The sequence below is a fragment of the Neomonachus schauinslandi genome, chromosome 1, assembly GCF_002201575.2.
Source record: "Neomonachus schauinslandi chromosome 1, ASM220157v2, whole genome shotgun sequence".
Classification (NCBI taxonomy): Eukaryota; Metazoa; Chordata; class Mammalia; order Carnivora; family Phocidae; genus Neomonachus; species Neomonachus schauinslandi.
Genome location: NC_058403.1, coordinates 178,559,962 through 178,574,322, shown reverse-complemented (window position 1 = coordinate 178,574,322; position 14,361 = coordinate 178,559,962). Strand labels below are relative to the sequence as shown.

At 40.7% G+C, this 14,361-nt stretch overlaps 1 protein-coding gene across 1 annotated transcript in view; it reads right to left on the bottom strand.

The window, feature by feature from the left end:
• Positions 1-14,361, bottom strand: part of FRMD4B (FERM domain containing 4B) — a 173,396-nt gene that overhangs the window by 65,292 nt on the left and 93,743 nt on the right. Inside the window, exons 6-7 of the mRNA XM_044921219.1 lie at positions 3,590-3,646; positions 2,739-2,761 (exon numbers count right to left, since the gene is read on the bottom strand). Of these exons, the coding sequence (XP_044777154.1) occupies positions 2,739-2,761; positions 3,590-3,646 (80 nt within the window). The remainder of the gene's footprint in view (positions 1-2,738; positions 2,762-3,589; positions 3,647-14,361) is intronic.

Sequence of the window (14,361 nt, the reverse complement as noted above, 5' to 3'; positions counted from 1 at the left end):
TTTCAGGACTTTGTATTTTGCCTCTTTAAGGAACTTCCCTCTGCTTGTTTCCACCTGAGAAACATCACATAAGAAAACAATCACAGATTACCACAATCCCAAATACACCATGATGTTCATCACGGCATCATTTATATATCAGCAAAAAAATGGGAAACAATTCATATTTGAAACAACAGGGAGGTGGTAAGTCATTCCATTAATATGATGAAATAAGAAAGTGGAGACTGTAGGAACTGTTCTTTTTTAATATTTAATTAAATATTTGCTTTGCAAATATTAATTCATTTAATGCTCATAGCAATGCTATGGGGTGTATACCATTAAGATAAGTTCCATTCTACAGATGAGGAAGTTGAGGGCTTGGACAGTTTAAATAACCTGCTCAAGATTATACAGGTAATAAGTAGCAGACCTGGGATCTGAGCAAGGCTGTCTGGTTCTCGTGTCTTTGCTCTAACCATTATACTACATTGCCTCACGGTATCTTATTTTTCTTAAACTAGTTTTGTAACAAATTTTGGGGGGAAAATATATTTTCCCCATTCACAGGAGGAAGCGATCACATCACAGGGAGGGGGTGGGTGGTAGCAAGGAATCAAAATTCTGCCTCATTATAAACCCAATGACAAGAGTTCACAGTTCCTTATTCTTTCCTTCACCCCCATCAGTGAAAACTAATGCTTGCTGGCAAAACAACTGATAACTTACAAAGTCGTTCCACGTCATTCATCTCCTCAAAACCACCCTGCCAAGTCACGATTTTCATGAATCCCAATTTACAGATGAGCAAGCTGAGGCCCAGAAGGGACAAACGGCTCACTTAGGGTCACCTTGCTAGTTTCTTGACGCCCAGGCTCATGTTCCTTCTACAACTCAGTGAGGTTTAGACAATTTCAAAACAGTGTCCTCCATCTAATCAGCCTAGTAATCACTCAGGAAACCACCAGGCACAAGGCAAAGTTAAAGAAGAGGATTGGTTTGGGCTTGGCCAGACTAAGTCAACAACCTTGAAGTCTTAGACAACCTCTGGACTACCCGAGGGCTGTCTCTTACGAGCCTTCAGTCATAGGCAAGAGATCTTCCCCAAGGAAGGTTTGTGGTATCAACCTTTCTCTTCTGTTCTTCCCCTTAATACACTATTCACCTTCTTCAGACCCACCTTAGTCCCAGTGGTCTCTTCAGAGGTTACCAAGAGACAGGGCAGGATGATGATAATGAGGAGGGCAATAATGATACTAGAATAATTGATAATAATAGTCAAAGTGTTCAGAGAGCTTGCCATGTGCCAGAAACTGCCCTGGGCAATGTTTACAACATTTGATCTCCCACTCTACACCCATTAATCTAGGGGGTAGGTGCCATTTTCCTGATGAGGATATGAGGCTTAGAGAGTGTCCATTACATGGCTGGTGGAGAGGAAATGGGGAAGGAAGGGTTAGCAGTTCACAGACTGCAGAGGGTGCGCTTTCGGCCCTAAAGCCCTCATTTATAAATCAACTTCAGACTCACCCCCCCACATGATGACATTCTTCGCATATCTGATCTTCCTAGGAAATATGGCTCCTCTAAGAAATCCAAGAGCGGAGAACACAGCAGCATGATGTCAAGGATCTAGAAACTCATTTACCCTCCTCTTATCCCCACATTTTCTTTTAATTAAAAAATAATGGTGTTTATAGATTTTCCTGATATATTTACATATATCAGGAAAATATATTTTAAAATATACTTTTCCTTTCCCTCAAAGCCTATTTCCTAACTTATACACAAATTTTTAAAAAGTAACACAGCCCAAAACAAAGCTAATGAATGTGGTGAGCGGATCGTGGTGTGTTACGTGCACTCCTCAGTCATTTTACCAAACTGGATGGGCAGGTGAGAGGATCTGGAGCTTCTGAGGTGAAGTAGTATGCCCTGACTGGACATCTTCAGGCATGGAAGGCATTATTCGGTTATCAGTCTGTTAAGGGGCATACTATTCAAAACCTTGGCTGGGAATGAGTACTAGGTCATCTGTAAATAATCTACGGGTAAAGTTTACTAGGAGTGGAACATTAACATGGTAGAGGTGAGGCTTTCGATGGGTCACTGGCCTGTGGGCTGCTTCTAATTGGAGGCCTTGCCTCCACCTTTAACCATTTCGATTTCTCCGACTCCAACTACTGCATTAAAAGGGGCAGAAAGGAGCAGGTAGAGCATGAACATAAACACTTTGATGAGGTGGCCAGTTAGGCAGTTAGAACAAGTAAGTGTCCCAGGGGCAACAATACCACTGGTAGGTCAAGTGTCTGAAGGGGGAGGCCCCTGCAGGGCAGCTGCAAAAAGCAAGCCCCCATTAATCCCTTAACTAAGCAGCTGATGGAGTTTATCTTTTTGTGCATATGTTACAACTCCTCCAACACAGGATTATTTATAAATTTTAAAAAAGTCAGCACGGCTACCAAAGCTTTTTAGGGATTTCTTCATCTTGCTAGCAGATAACAGAAAATAGAACTCTGGAGGGCTTCTGTTTACAATTCACTGTCACTCTGGCTTGAAAAATTCTAAGAAAGCTTCCTTGCTGGATTCTTCACAAAAAGAATGGGTCCCTATTTGAAGAGGGAAGAGATCTCAGTCTCCCGCCTTGAGATCTACTTTCTTTTGAGTTTGCATCCATTGTTATTCAAAGTAACAGCATTCAGCTAGGGTTCAGCTAGGGTTATTTTGCATAGTAATATCAGAAAAGGAACCATTACCTGGTATAATCCCCTTTGGCTTCCTGAAATAAAAAACAAAGATAGATGATCAATATGTATTTATGTTAACTAAGCAAATGAATTTCACTCTTGGTCACGTTTCCCTCTTAAAGTGCCTGAGTTTTGTTTTGAAGAGTGTCCACGAGGAACACTTTCTCTAGGGCCACGGAGAAGAATGTGGCATTGGTGAGAACACATTGGTATCCATGAAATACTTCGTATTCTTTTTTTTTAATTATTATTCTTAACAGAAGAGACAAATATATCTGAAAAAGCACAGATGATTATGTCTTCTTTTAGGTCCCTAAGATCATGTGATAAATGCTTGTCTATTCGAGCAGCACTTTCTAGTCTGGACACAGACCTTTTAAGCCGGACATAGGTAAATCAACGCGTGCTACTTGTTTTCTCTTTTTAAACCAGCACAGAACACGCTTGGTTTTTCAGCTACTAGCATCTTTAAGCATTAAGGGGCTCTTGCCCTCGACCTCAAGAAAAAGGTATACAAAAGTTACTTAATTTAAATGAAAATTACAGCTCTTGTAACAGTTGCTGCTTCCCAAATTCAACTGTTCCAGAACTCCTTTCCAGAAGTACGGTCTAAATTCTCTTCCCCCAGAGCAGTCTAAATTTCATTTTCCTTTGCGACATACAATACCACCCTATAGCTCATGCAAATTACGCTAAAACAGAAAACGGTGGCTCGCTCACGTTTTTGACTGGCGAACAACCAGCTGGCTTAAAAAATCTATCAGCCACCGGCCCACGCGAGAAAGTTTCAGAGTTGCAGGCAGTTCACAAAAACCAACAAACAAAAAGGCGCAGGCAAGAGGCAGTTGGTCGATTCTTACCTGTAACACAAGCGCTGCTAACTTGAAGATGGTTTCGCTGTCCGCTTCGATTTGCCCCTGTCGGGGGGGGAAAAGCAAAGCGTCACTGGACACAGGCTGCCCTAGGTTGTAGCAAATGGCTGTGGAGTCGGGGAAGCTGTCACGGCTTGGCACCTCCAGTTTACAATCAAACGCAGATCATACCATTACAGGGGAAAGGGAGGGGGGCGTGGAGGGGCGCATCCAGGGTTCAGGGGAAGCCACAATGTGTGTGTGTGTGTGTGTGTGTGTGCGCGCGCGCGCGCGCGGCTAATGCGCGCACACTTTAATTAGCTGTGGGGAATTTTGTTTAGAGAGCAGTATTCTGGAAGAAACACAAATGACTCTGGAGGCTGAAAATTCAGAGAACTTCCCAATGAATAATTTTTACCCCTACAGGTTCATTTTTAAGCTCTGAAGATTTTCTTAGATTTGTTCGTTCTGTGTTTTCCTGAGTTTTTCCCCCCCCCCCCCCGGGTCCCCCCCCTTTTTTTTTTTTTTTTTTTTGTATACACACAATGCAACTGTTATTAAAAATGTAAATTCACTTCGACATCAGTGACACATTGTTGAATTAATATTTATACAGTTAGAGACAAAATGTAAAGCCTTAAGAATCAGTTACAGCAAATACTTAGAGAAGACCAAAATTCTGTTCCATTTTACTGAAATCTGATGAACTCTAATTTATCATTTTACCCATTATTTTATTTTTTTCATCCTTTAAGATCTCCCCCCACCCCCAAAAATAAGAATTCTGGGCCTTGGAAAACAGGAATGCTTTTTCAGTGCCCTGGTAGGGATGCGTAAGTGTGTGTGAAGGGAATATTGCCTCTAGCAATGGTATTCACATATGCCTTCATTTATTTTGTTAAATATGATCATATTCGTTAATACCATTACTGCATCATATAATGTAGTACCACAATGAATGGTATAGCGGGATCTTCATTTTAAAAATATTTGCAAAAAAAATTTGTTGGGTGATACGCTACCTTGTAAGCATTAACGCACACTAAAACAATTCCATATAACCTTGCTTACGTGTTGTATAATTAGTACTTGAAAGTGCAGAGTCTTTGAGACTATCGAACTCATGAGCCTAGAAATTGCCCTGAATTCTTTATTTCTCCCTTTTACCTGTTGAATTTGGGCTGAAGAGCTTTTCTAGTTGTACCAGGACATCAATGGTGAGTAATTAAGTAGTTTTAAAGTAAAGGCGAACTAGGTAGGTTCACAGAAGCAGTGAGCTCGCTGAAGATTTCTGAAAGGATTATGCTTTTCTCTCACGTTTCCAAGTGATTTGGATTTGGGGTTCTCAAAAATAAAACAAACTAATAACAATAATTCTTCTAAAAGCCACAAAAATAAAATAAACCAAAAACCCAGGGCATTACAACGCCAGCTGTGATAATTATGTTTCCCTTATGTCACAAAATGAAAACAAACGAATTTCATCCTGCGACATCTAAGTTTCCCTTCCGAAACCTGAGGCAATGGATCTGCTCCAAACTTTTTTGCTCTAAAAGCTGACAGGCCCAGAGCCTTGGAATTCAAAGCTTGCTTCTAATCTCTAGAAACAGATTATAAAATCAAAGAGAAGCCAGGTTGATTGCCCTCTGTCTTTCAGGCAAGAGACAGTGGTTTTCTAATCTGGTGAAAGATGATGAAACATTTAATCCAACAGGTGAGATGGGTGTTGATCAAGACAAAGTTTTACAACGGTTATATTCCTTATGCTCAAAGGAAAACAACAACAACAACAACTCAGGCAGAGGGAGGGGGTCACAGGGGGAGGAACACTCAAAAACATCTTTGAGTTCGAAATTGCACCCAAACTTAAAGTCCAGTTTGTCTTAAAATCTTACAAAAGAGAAAAAAAATGGGTTGTTTCGGATATTAGCAGAACAAAAGCTAAATAAAATATATTGAAAATGACTGCCAACTCTTCTGACCCCCCATGACCCTCTTTGCCTCAGCAGAACCTTAGGTGAGTCATCCAAACAATATTTGAGACACCAACTTTTCAATTTAGTAAATGGAAGTTCAGCAGATAAAAAGGCCTCAGACAGAAACCCTTAAGGATGCTGCCAAATAATTCTCTACCTTAGAAGGGTCATTAAATATTAAAAATGCCGAAATGAGAGCTGAAGCATGAAAAGTACCAGGCTCAGACAGCTCCAGAAGAGTGGGGAGGCAAATATGCAACTCACCTGTGGGTTTTTTTTTTTTTTTCCACCTATGCAAGTTGCCACAACACAATTCTGGTGGAGGAGGGTGATGGTGGGCTGGAGGGGTGGGGCTTACCGAACTCTGGTTCCAGGGAGACAGGAGAAGCCATGGTTTGGCCAAGCCTTACATTCTTTTATACACCTCAGCCCCTACCTCACCTTCCTCCTATCCACTGTTTTGGAAATCCAAGGCAACGTATTTTGAATTCTAATACTGATTGCCAAGGTTACCTGACTTGTGCAGGGAGCTCACAAAACTGGATCAAGCAAAAATAATACTATTTGCCTCGTTCTCAGCCATTTCGCATGTGAAATTCAATTAAGACATATACCGAATTCCGGAATTTCATGCCTGAAGTACAAAAGTTCTTTAGAAATTGATGTCTGTCCTAGGATAGAAGATTTCTTTTACTTATAACCATGGCAACGCAGGTAACCTTATAGGGACTGGGCAAGCTAACACTTGAGAGAGGGATCTCCTCAGAGAGAGGTAATGGGATCCTTCGTAGGTTTCCATGACTGTCAGGGATAAACAAAGAGGAGCAGAGAAGTGAGTCAGATGATGTGGCTGAATACACAAGGGTAATATGAAACAGTATCAAGTCTTGGTGCTCTACCCTCATGGCTAATTTAGCTGCTTTACAGATTCAGTCCCTAGGTCACTAGTTCAGTCTCCGCATCGGACGTCGTATTTTTGTCCTTGGCTTGTTAGCTCAGTTGACCAAAACATCTTGCTAATGAGGTAAACTCTAGGTTTTGATTCACAAGTAGAAGAGAATAAAAGAAAGTTTTAGAATCTGAAAGGGAATTTAGTGAAAAAATTACTCATATTATTTTAGAGATGATGGCACTGAGCATCGGGGACATGACGTGTACTACCCAACCCCACAGCCGACCGTGACTCTGGGCTTCTTGTCTAGTGCTCTTTCCATTCTGCCATGCACTAGTTAATTTTCTGACTCCGGTGTCAATCTGTCACCAGGAATCTTCCAAAGGCATGTTTTTGATAAAAACTGGAATCAGAGAAGACTGAAAAATGATTCCAAATGCTCCCTTTCCTGTTGATGGGATGGTAAGTTATCATCAAATATAAAAACTTAGAATGGGAAAATTATTTCTGAAGACCCATCTGCTTTTTCTGTATTGATGTAGTACTTCATGGAAACTTATTCTGCACAACCATGGACATGAATCACTTGCTCACAAATACTTAAGATTTGGAACCACTTGACAAACTGCTGGGGGAAGTCAGTTTGTTTCCAAGTGTATCACTAATTATCTAGCTGTTCTAGGGTTAAGTCTATTAAAAGAGGTAGCTTGTAGAACACCAACAAATAAATGTATAGGGCGCCTGGGTGGCTCAGTTGGTTAAGCGACTGCCTTCGGCTCAGGTCATGATCCTGGAGTCCCGGGATCGAGTCCCGCATCGGGCTCCCTGCTCAGCAGGGAGTCTGCTTCTCCCTCTGACCCTCCTCCCTCTCATGCTCTCTGTCTCTCATTCTCTCTCTCACAAATAAATAAATAAAATCTAAAAAAAAAAACAACAAAAAAACCCCCAAATAAATGTATAAGAAATGAGAGGAAAACAAAATTATCATTTACAGTCATCATAGTACTAATTATCCAGGCAATAGTTTTCAATAAATAAAAACTATTGCATAAAAGTTTGGTGAGAAACAGGACGGGATATTTATATAATCACAAAGTATCTCCCTATGGGGAAATTTAATGATAAGGGGGAAAATGCTAGCTTTTCAATGGAGAAATCTGACAGTACAATCTTATTTTTTTTTTTAAGAGTTATTTATTTTAGAAAGAGAGAGAAAGAGAGAGCCCATGTGCAGGGGAGAGGGGCAGAGGGAGAATGAAACCCAAGCAGACTCTGTGCCGAGCCCAGTGCAGGGCTCAATCCCACGACCCTGAGATCATGACCTGAGCCAAAACCAAGAGCCGGTTACTCAACCAACTGCCCCACCCAGGTGCTCCAGACAGATACAGTCTTAATCAAGTGATCAGATATCACCAATAACTGGACAGACTGGCATCGTGTGCCTCCTGATAGTATTTATTGAGAAGGACACAACTTCACTTATATACATGGCTGTGTTGGTAAATGTATATGTTTCCCAACCAGAACTTGGAGGAGGGGGGGGGTGATCCCTCATTTGTAGCATCTGTTGATATCCATGGTGCAAATACTCCCACCATAGCTGATTTCAAACTACCAATATGACCTCACAGAACACGTTGCTGGGATGTGATGTGAGAATTGGCTCTCACCACTGGTACCAGCTGGTTCCAGTACACCACTGGGTAGTATCTCTGCCAAAAAATACACCACTAGATCTAATCATGAGGCAGCCTGAGACAAACCCAGATGGAGGGTCATTCTATTAAAATATCTGGCCCATACTCTTCAAAAATATCAATAGGATGAATGCCGAAGAAAGGTTGAAGAACCGTGTCGAAGAAAAGGAGACTAAGCAGTCACAACAACTAAATGCAGTCTGTCATCCTGTATCAAGAGAAGTTGTTACAAAGGGCATTATTGGCACAACTGGACGGTACCTTATGCAACCAGTAAAGGTTCAGTGTTAAATGTTCTAAATGTGATTACTGTGACATGGTTATATAAGGGATGTCTTTGATCTCAGGCGCGATACGATGAATTATTTCAGGATAAACAGTGTAACTTACTCTTAAATGATTCAGAAAAAATTGCACATCTGCAGGCAAGGGAAGGGAGTGTGAATGTGGCAAAATGTTAATGACCAGTGAATTTGGTTCGAAGGACATACCCCATTTTTTGTGCTATTCTTAAAACTCTTCCGTAAATTTGAAATAATTTCAAAATAAAAAGTTTGTAAAAAGCTGACATATTTTCTCAGCATGCTGGATATCTATTTGTCTTGACTGCCTAGTACCCGTCCCCTTTTCTGGGCAGAAGATCCCATTCTTTTCGGAGCTGCTTCTTTCCCTACTGGCTTGTGTGCAAACACAATCATCGTTCTGTGACAAGCAACGGAAGCTGGTCCAAAGACAGTCCCAGGGATTTTCCAAATTAGAGCCGAGGGAAGAAAGCTCTCCCCCACTGTGTCTCAGGGTGAAGTTGGGCAGATGTGAACCAGAGAGAATCACTGCCCACAGACAGAGAGAAAGGGACTTCCCGACATTGGTAGTCAACTGCATCTACTGCTCAACCAGGCCAGACTTCGAAGTCTGGTTAAAACTCAAAAATTGGCAAGAACAGTGACTTGGATGCTGCTCAGATGCTCTCGCTTTGGTTTACCAGTAAGCCAGCAAACAAAGAGTGTAAAGAACAGATGTGATAAGCACACAAATGAGTGAATGGATGTAGCTCCCAGGAGACCTTTTAATTCCTTCTGTGGACACATCCACATGGAGGAGGAATCTGCCAGATCAGAGAATTCCAGAGATAGGGACTCACTGGTTTCATACAATTAGTCTGGTGGTGGTGGTGGTGCCGGCGGGGGCACATCAACACTTAAGAGCTACCCACTATCTTACAAGGCAGTTCTTGCTGGCCCATAGAAGCATCCTTCCCTGGGACACCTGGGTGGCTCAGTCGGTTAAGCGTCTGCTTTCAGCTCAGGTCATGATCTCATGGTCCTGGGATGGAGTCCCACATTGGGCTGCCTGCTCAGCAAGGAGCCTGCTTCTCCCTCTGCCTGCCACTCCCCCTGCTTGTGCTTCCTCTCTCTCTCCCTACTAAATAAAAATAAAATCTTAAAAAAAAAAAAAAAAAAAAAAAAAACATCCTTCCCTGTGCTAGTTCTGTCTTCTAGGGGTTATGGTGCCCCTAGGAGACCAGGCTATAACTACCACATCTGCACCCCCCCATTCCCCTTGTGTAAATGGACCAATACTTTGTCCTTTTTTGTCCAAGCTAGTGGTGAGAGGTAATGTTTCTGGAGGATGGTCTCGATGATGTATATTTTCCATTTGTTCTTCTAGACAAGTTTTGCAACCTTGGCATAATTGACATTTTCAGTTAGTGTTTTTTTGTAGGAGCTGCCCTGTGCATTATAGGGTGCTGAGCAGCACCCCTGGCCTCTATCCACTAGATTCCAGGAGCAGCTTCCCCGCCCACCCCAGTTGTGACCATCAAAATTGTCTCCACACATTTCCAAATGTCTTCTGCATGGCAAAGTTCCCCCAGTTGAGAACCATTGACCTAGATTCTCTCAGTTTTATTCCTGGATTAAGCTAGAAGCATCAGAAACTTACAAAACTGAACCATAAGGCTTGTCCCAAGGTAAAACTGCTTTTGTGTTTTGGCTTCTAGTGAGAAACTATATAGGAAGCAACCCTCAGAACCTCATTATCTTAGTAACTCTAGGTGTGTTGTGTTGGATATAGATAATTACATCATGTACTAGTCCTTCATGAGGACCCCTGGGAGAAGTTTCTGGTTTTTAAGACCAGTAGTGACTGCGCTTCTCTGAGCAGCTGCTTTGTTTTTGCCTTAATGACCACTGTGAGTTATGCAAGTGATCATAACTCCCTCTTTGCTGTGGTTCTTAAGAGAAGTTGGGTTTCAAATTCAATGCTTTATATTAACCATGCTAAATGTTTTATACCAACCTTAACCTTGGCAGTATCTAATTATTTCTACTTTTATTTTCTCACAAGTAACTCTGATTTCATCACTGACTATATTTTAAAGTGCTTTTTTCTTTTTTATGGAGGTCCATACAGTAATATGCACAACGTGGTGAATTTTGGCACGTGTATACACTCGTGCAATCATTACCCAGATAAAGATATCAAACATTCTCACTAATTTTTCCATCTTAGGGAAATGTATGTATTTTTATATACCACATCAAATAAAATTATTTTTGCTAATTAGAAAACTATCAATACTGCAAAATTGTTGCAATTTGCAATTCTTTGATTACTAATCAATTTGAGTCTCTCCCTTGCAATTGCATATTATTTGCTATTGCCATGTGTGAAGTGACCCTGTGTTCACTTACCTGTTTGAGAACTTATTTTTTGTTTGAGCTACCAATGTTAACCCTTTGTGTTGCCTACTGAGTAAAAACTGTATCCTTCAATCTATTCTCCCTCTCCCAGCCTATGAAGTCAGACGGGCCTGGGGCCCATCTCCCTCACTGGAGGAATCTTTGGGGTTCTGAGCAAGCTATTTTTCTGAAACTCAGTTCCTCATCTGCAAAATGGGGAATGATAATACTGAATTTAGTGGGCTGTTTAGAACATTAATGAGGGACAAATATAAAACATTTATCATAAAGCCTAGGCTCAAAGATTCTTTCATTGTAGGGCGCCTGGGTGGCTCAGATGGTTAAGCGTCTGCCTTCGGCTCAGGTCATGATCCCAGGGTCCTGGGATCGAGTCCCGCATCGGGCTCCCTGCTCCTTGGGAGCCTGCTTCTCTCTCTCTCTCTCTCTCTCTGTCTCTCATGAATAAATAAATAAAATCTTAAAAAAAAAAAAAAAAAAAAGATTCTTTCATTGTATTCTCTCTGCACTATGCACCATGTTGCTTCTTACGTTGTTCTATATTACTACATCTATAGTAATCTATTTTGGTCTGGGACACTGTTCAATTTTTGTGTTGTTCTGTAACATTTCATCAATGTTCCATTATAATATAGCTCAATATCTAAGTGCTTTAATTTTCCATAATAATCTTTAACATTCTCTTACACATACGTTTTTAAATTTAAAATAATCTTGTCAAGTTTAAAAAAGTATATATATATATAATAATTTGTCTTCCTCTTTGGAACCATGTATGTCTCTACTGAAGTGGATTTATTAAAAAAAAAAAAGAAATAGCTTTATAATGACCATAAGGTTTTATGATATACTGTAAAGATCACACACATCCAATGTTGGGTTAATACTCAGTATTTTATATTTTCCTTTATAAAGGGGCCACCTTTTTCCTTATATTTCCAGGTTGTCATTATGTAAGATTATTATTTGTAGCATATTTGACTACCATTAAATTTCTTCACCAAAGCTTATAATGCCAATAAGTTTTAGCTTATTTATTTCCATTTTGTAGGCACATAGTGAAATTGTCTTTAAGTAATATTTTGGTGTACTTCTTTGCAATATACTTGGTCCATCTGATCACACTGCATGAAGTAGACATTTTACTTAACACATCAAAACTATATTCTTCTCATCACTGCTGGTGGATTATAACTTAGTTCAGGACCAACTTTTTGGCAAGGTCTACCAAACCTTAACACACATATGCACGATGGCCCAGCAATTCTGCTCTTAGGTAAACACCTGACAGACATGTTTACATATGTCCCCTAAACGATGGACATAGTGCTATTTGTCATAACTAAGTACTGCAAACTACCCAAATGCCCATCAATGAGCAAACGAAATGTGGTATACTTAGACTATGGACTACAATTCAGCAATGAAAACGAACAAGTTAGCCTAAACTACGTACAATACAGATGAATCTCAGAAACATAATTTGAGCAAAAACAGGCCAAACGTTAAAGAGCATATGTGGTATGACTCCAGTTATATGAAATATAAAGTCACCCAAAAGTAATAAATGCTATTAAAAGTCACGGGAGTGGGGGTGATTAATGACTGGAAGAGAACATGTGAGGGGCTTCTCAGGTGGTACTATTCTGGTTACTTGATATTGATGTTAGTTGCACAGATGTATTCAATTTGTGAAAGTTTGTTGAGCTGCACACTTACATTACATGCACTTTTCTATATGTATATTATACTATAATATACGGCTGAGAAGCAAACAAACAGAACTCCTGATCTTCCCTAAAGCTTTTGTCATCTTACTTAGTGACAGTTCCATCCTTAGTTGCTTCCGTCCAAGGTCTCATGGCACGTTCGGGCATGGAGCTGAGCAGTGAGCACCTTGTATGAAGTATGTGGTGATCCTATTTGCACCTTCTAATGCATTACACACCTTATCTATTTTCTTTATTGTTTTTCTTCCCACCATCACCCCTGTCTCATAGGTTAAGTGCACGGGTTTTTATCTACCTGGCCCTAGCTATATCTCCTGGACCTAGAACACTGCCTAGCACAGAGAGGATGTTCAATAATATCTGTAGAAGATCAACTAAAAGAGTAGTGAGGTAAAAAGTCGTTGGAAGTATTTTTCTTTCCTTTTAGAAAAGGGAATGCTTCTTGTGTTTCTTGATTCACTATTCAGTTGATTTGCCTGGATTTTCAACTCAGAATGAGTTTCTGAACCATGAGAACACAGCCCAGGCTTCACCAGCTATGGGCACTGTAAGCTAAGTCCTATGTGTCAAGGACTCAATACACAAACTCAAAACACCAAACACAAGTTGGTGTTAGATGTCAGAAAGTCTTTTGCTCTTCTGGCTTCACTTTCTAAAAACATAAAAGGAAAATAATAATACCTGTCTCACATGTTCCATGGAGTTTGAGGACAAAAAGAAAAACAAGATATAAAAACGCTTTGAAAAAGGAAAAAGCATTACAAGGAAAGCCAATGAGTACAGGTGTTTCTGTGGGCGTGTATCGCAGTTTCAAAGACATAAGCATTATGACCAAAGTATCTGGGCAGACTGCTTCTCAGAAACTTGATCACAATGAAGATAGGAGCAAAGAGAAAGAGTAAGTTTTGCAGCATGTGAATTAGTGCTCATCTGTGGGAGGATAATCAAAGGAATATACAGAAATGGAAATGAGAAAGAAGGGAAACTAGGCAGACTGCACTTTCCCGAGGATCAGCCCAGGTATGGTTCATGCAATGCATTTTATTTTTAGGTGGACAGGTGACACTTTTTTTTTTCTTGGGATGAACTTCCAACTAGTTTAAATACAAACCAGATCTTGATTTCTAAATACCGTTCTCCACAGAAAGGAAAAATGGCTGATTCCAAGGCTACAGCAATAGGAGCATTTTGATCATCAAAATTAATGGCAGAATGGATGATAATACATTGATGGGGTGTCTGGGTGGCTCAGTCGGTTAAGCGTCTGCGTTTGGTTCAGGTCATGATCCCAGAATCCTGGGATGGAGCCCCGCATCGGGCTCCCTGCTCAGTGGGGAGTCTGCTTCTCCCTCTCCCCGTTTGTGCTCTCTCTCTCTCTCTCTCGTGCACGTGCACATGTGCTCGCTCACTCTCACTCTCCTCAAATAAATAAGTAAATCTTTTCAATACAAAATAAAACCCCGAGGTATACTGACATTGGCCAGCCTCCTTGCAAGATACACTGAGAACCCCCATCACTTACGCGGTATTCCTGCCACAAGGAAATTATGTTAGACTAGTGACTCGCAAACTTTGGTGTGTAGCAGAATTGCTGGGACAAGAGCTAATGAAGAATACAGAGGCCCAGGCTGACTGAAGTAAGACAGGATGAAATAGGACAGAGTGTGGGTCTCGGCATTTTCACCAAGTTCCGAGATGATTCTGAGACATGTCCAACACGATACATGTTTTAAACCACTGAATTATACAAATCCATACGTCAGAAATGGAGAGACATTCTGCAAAGC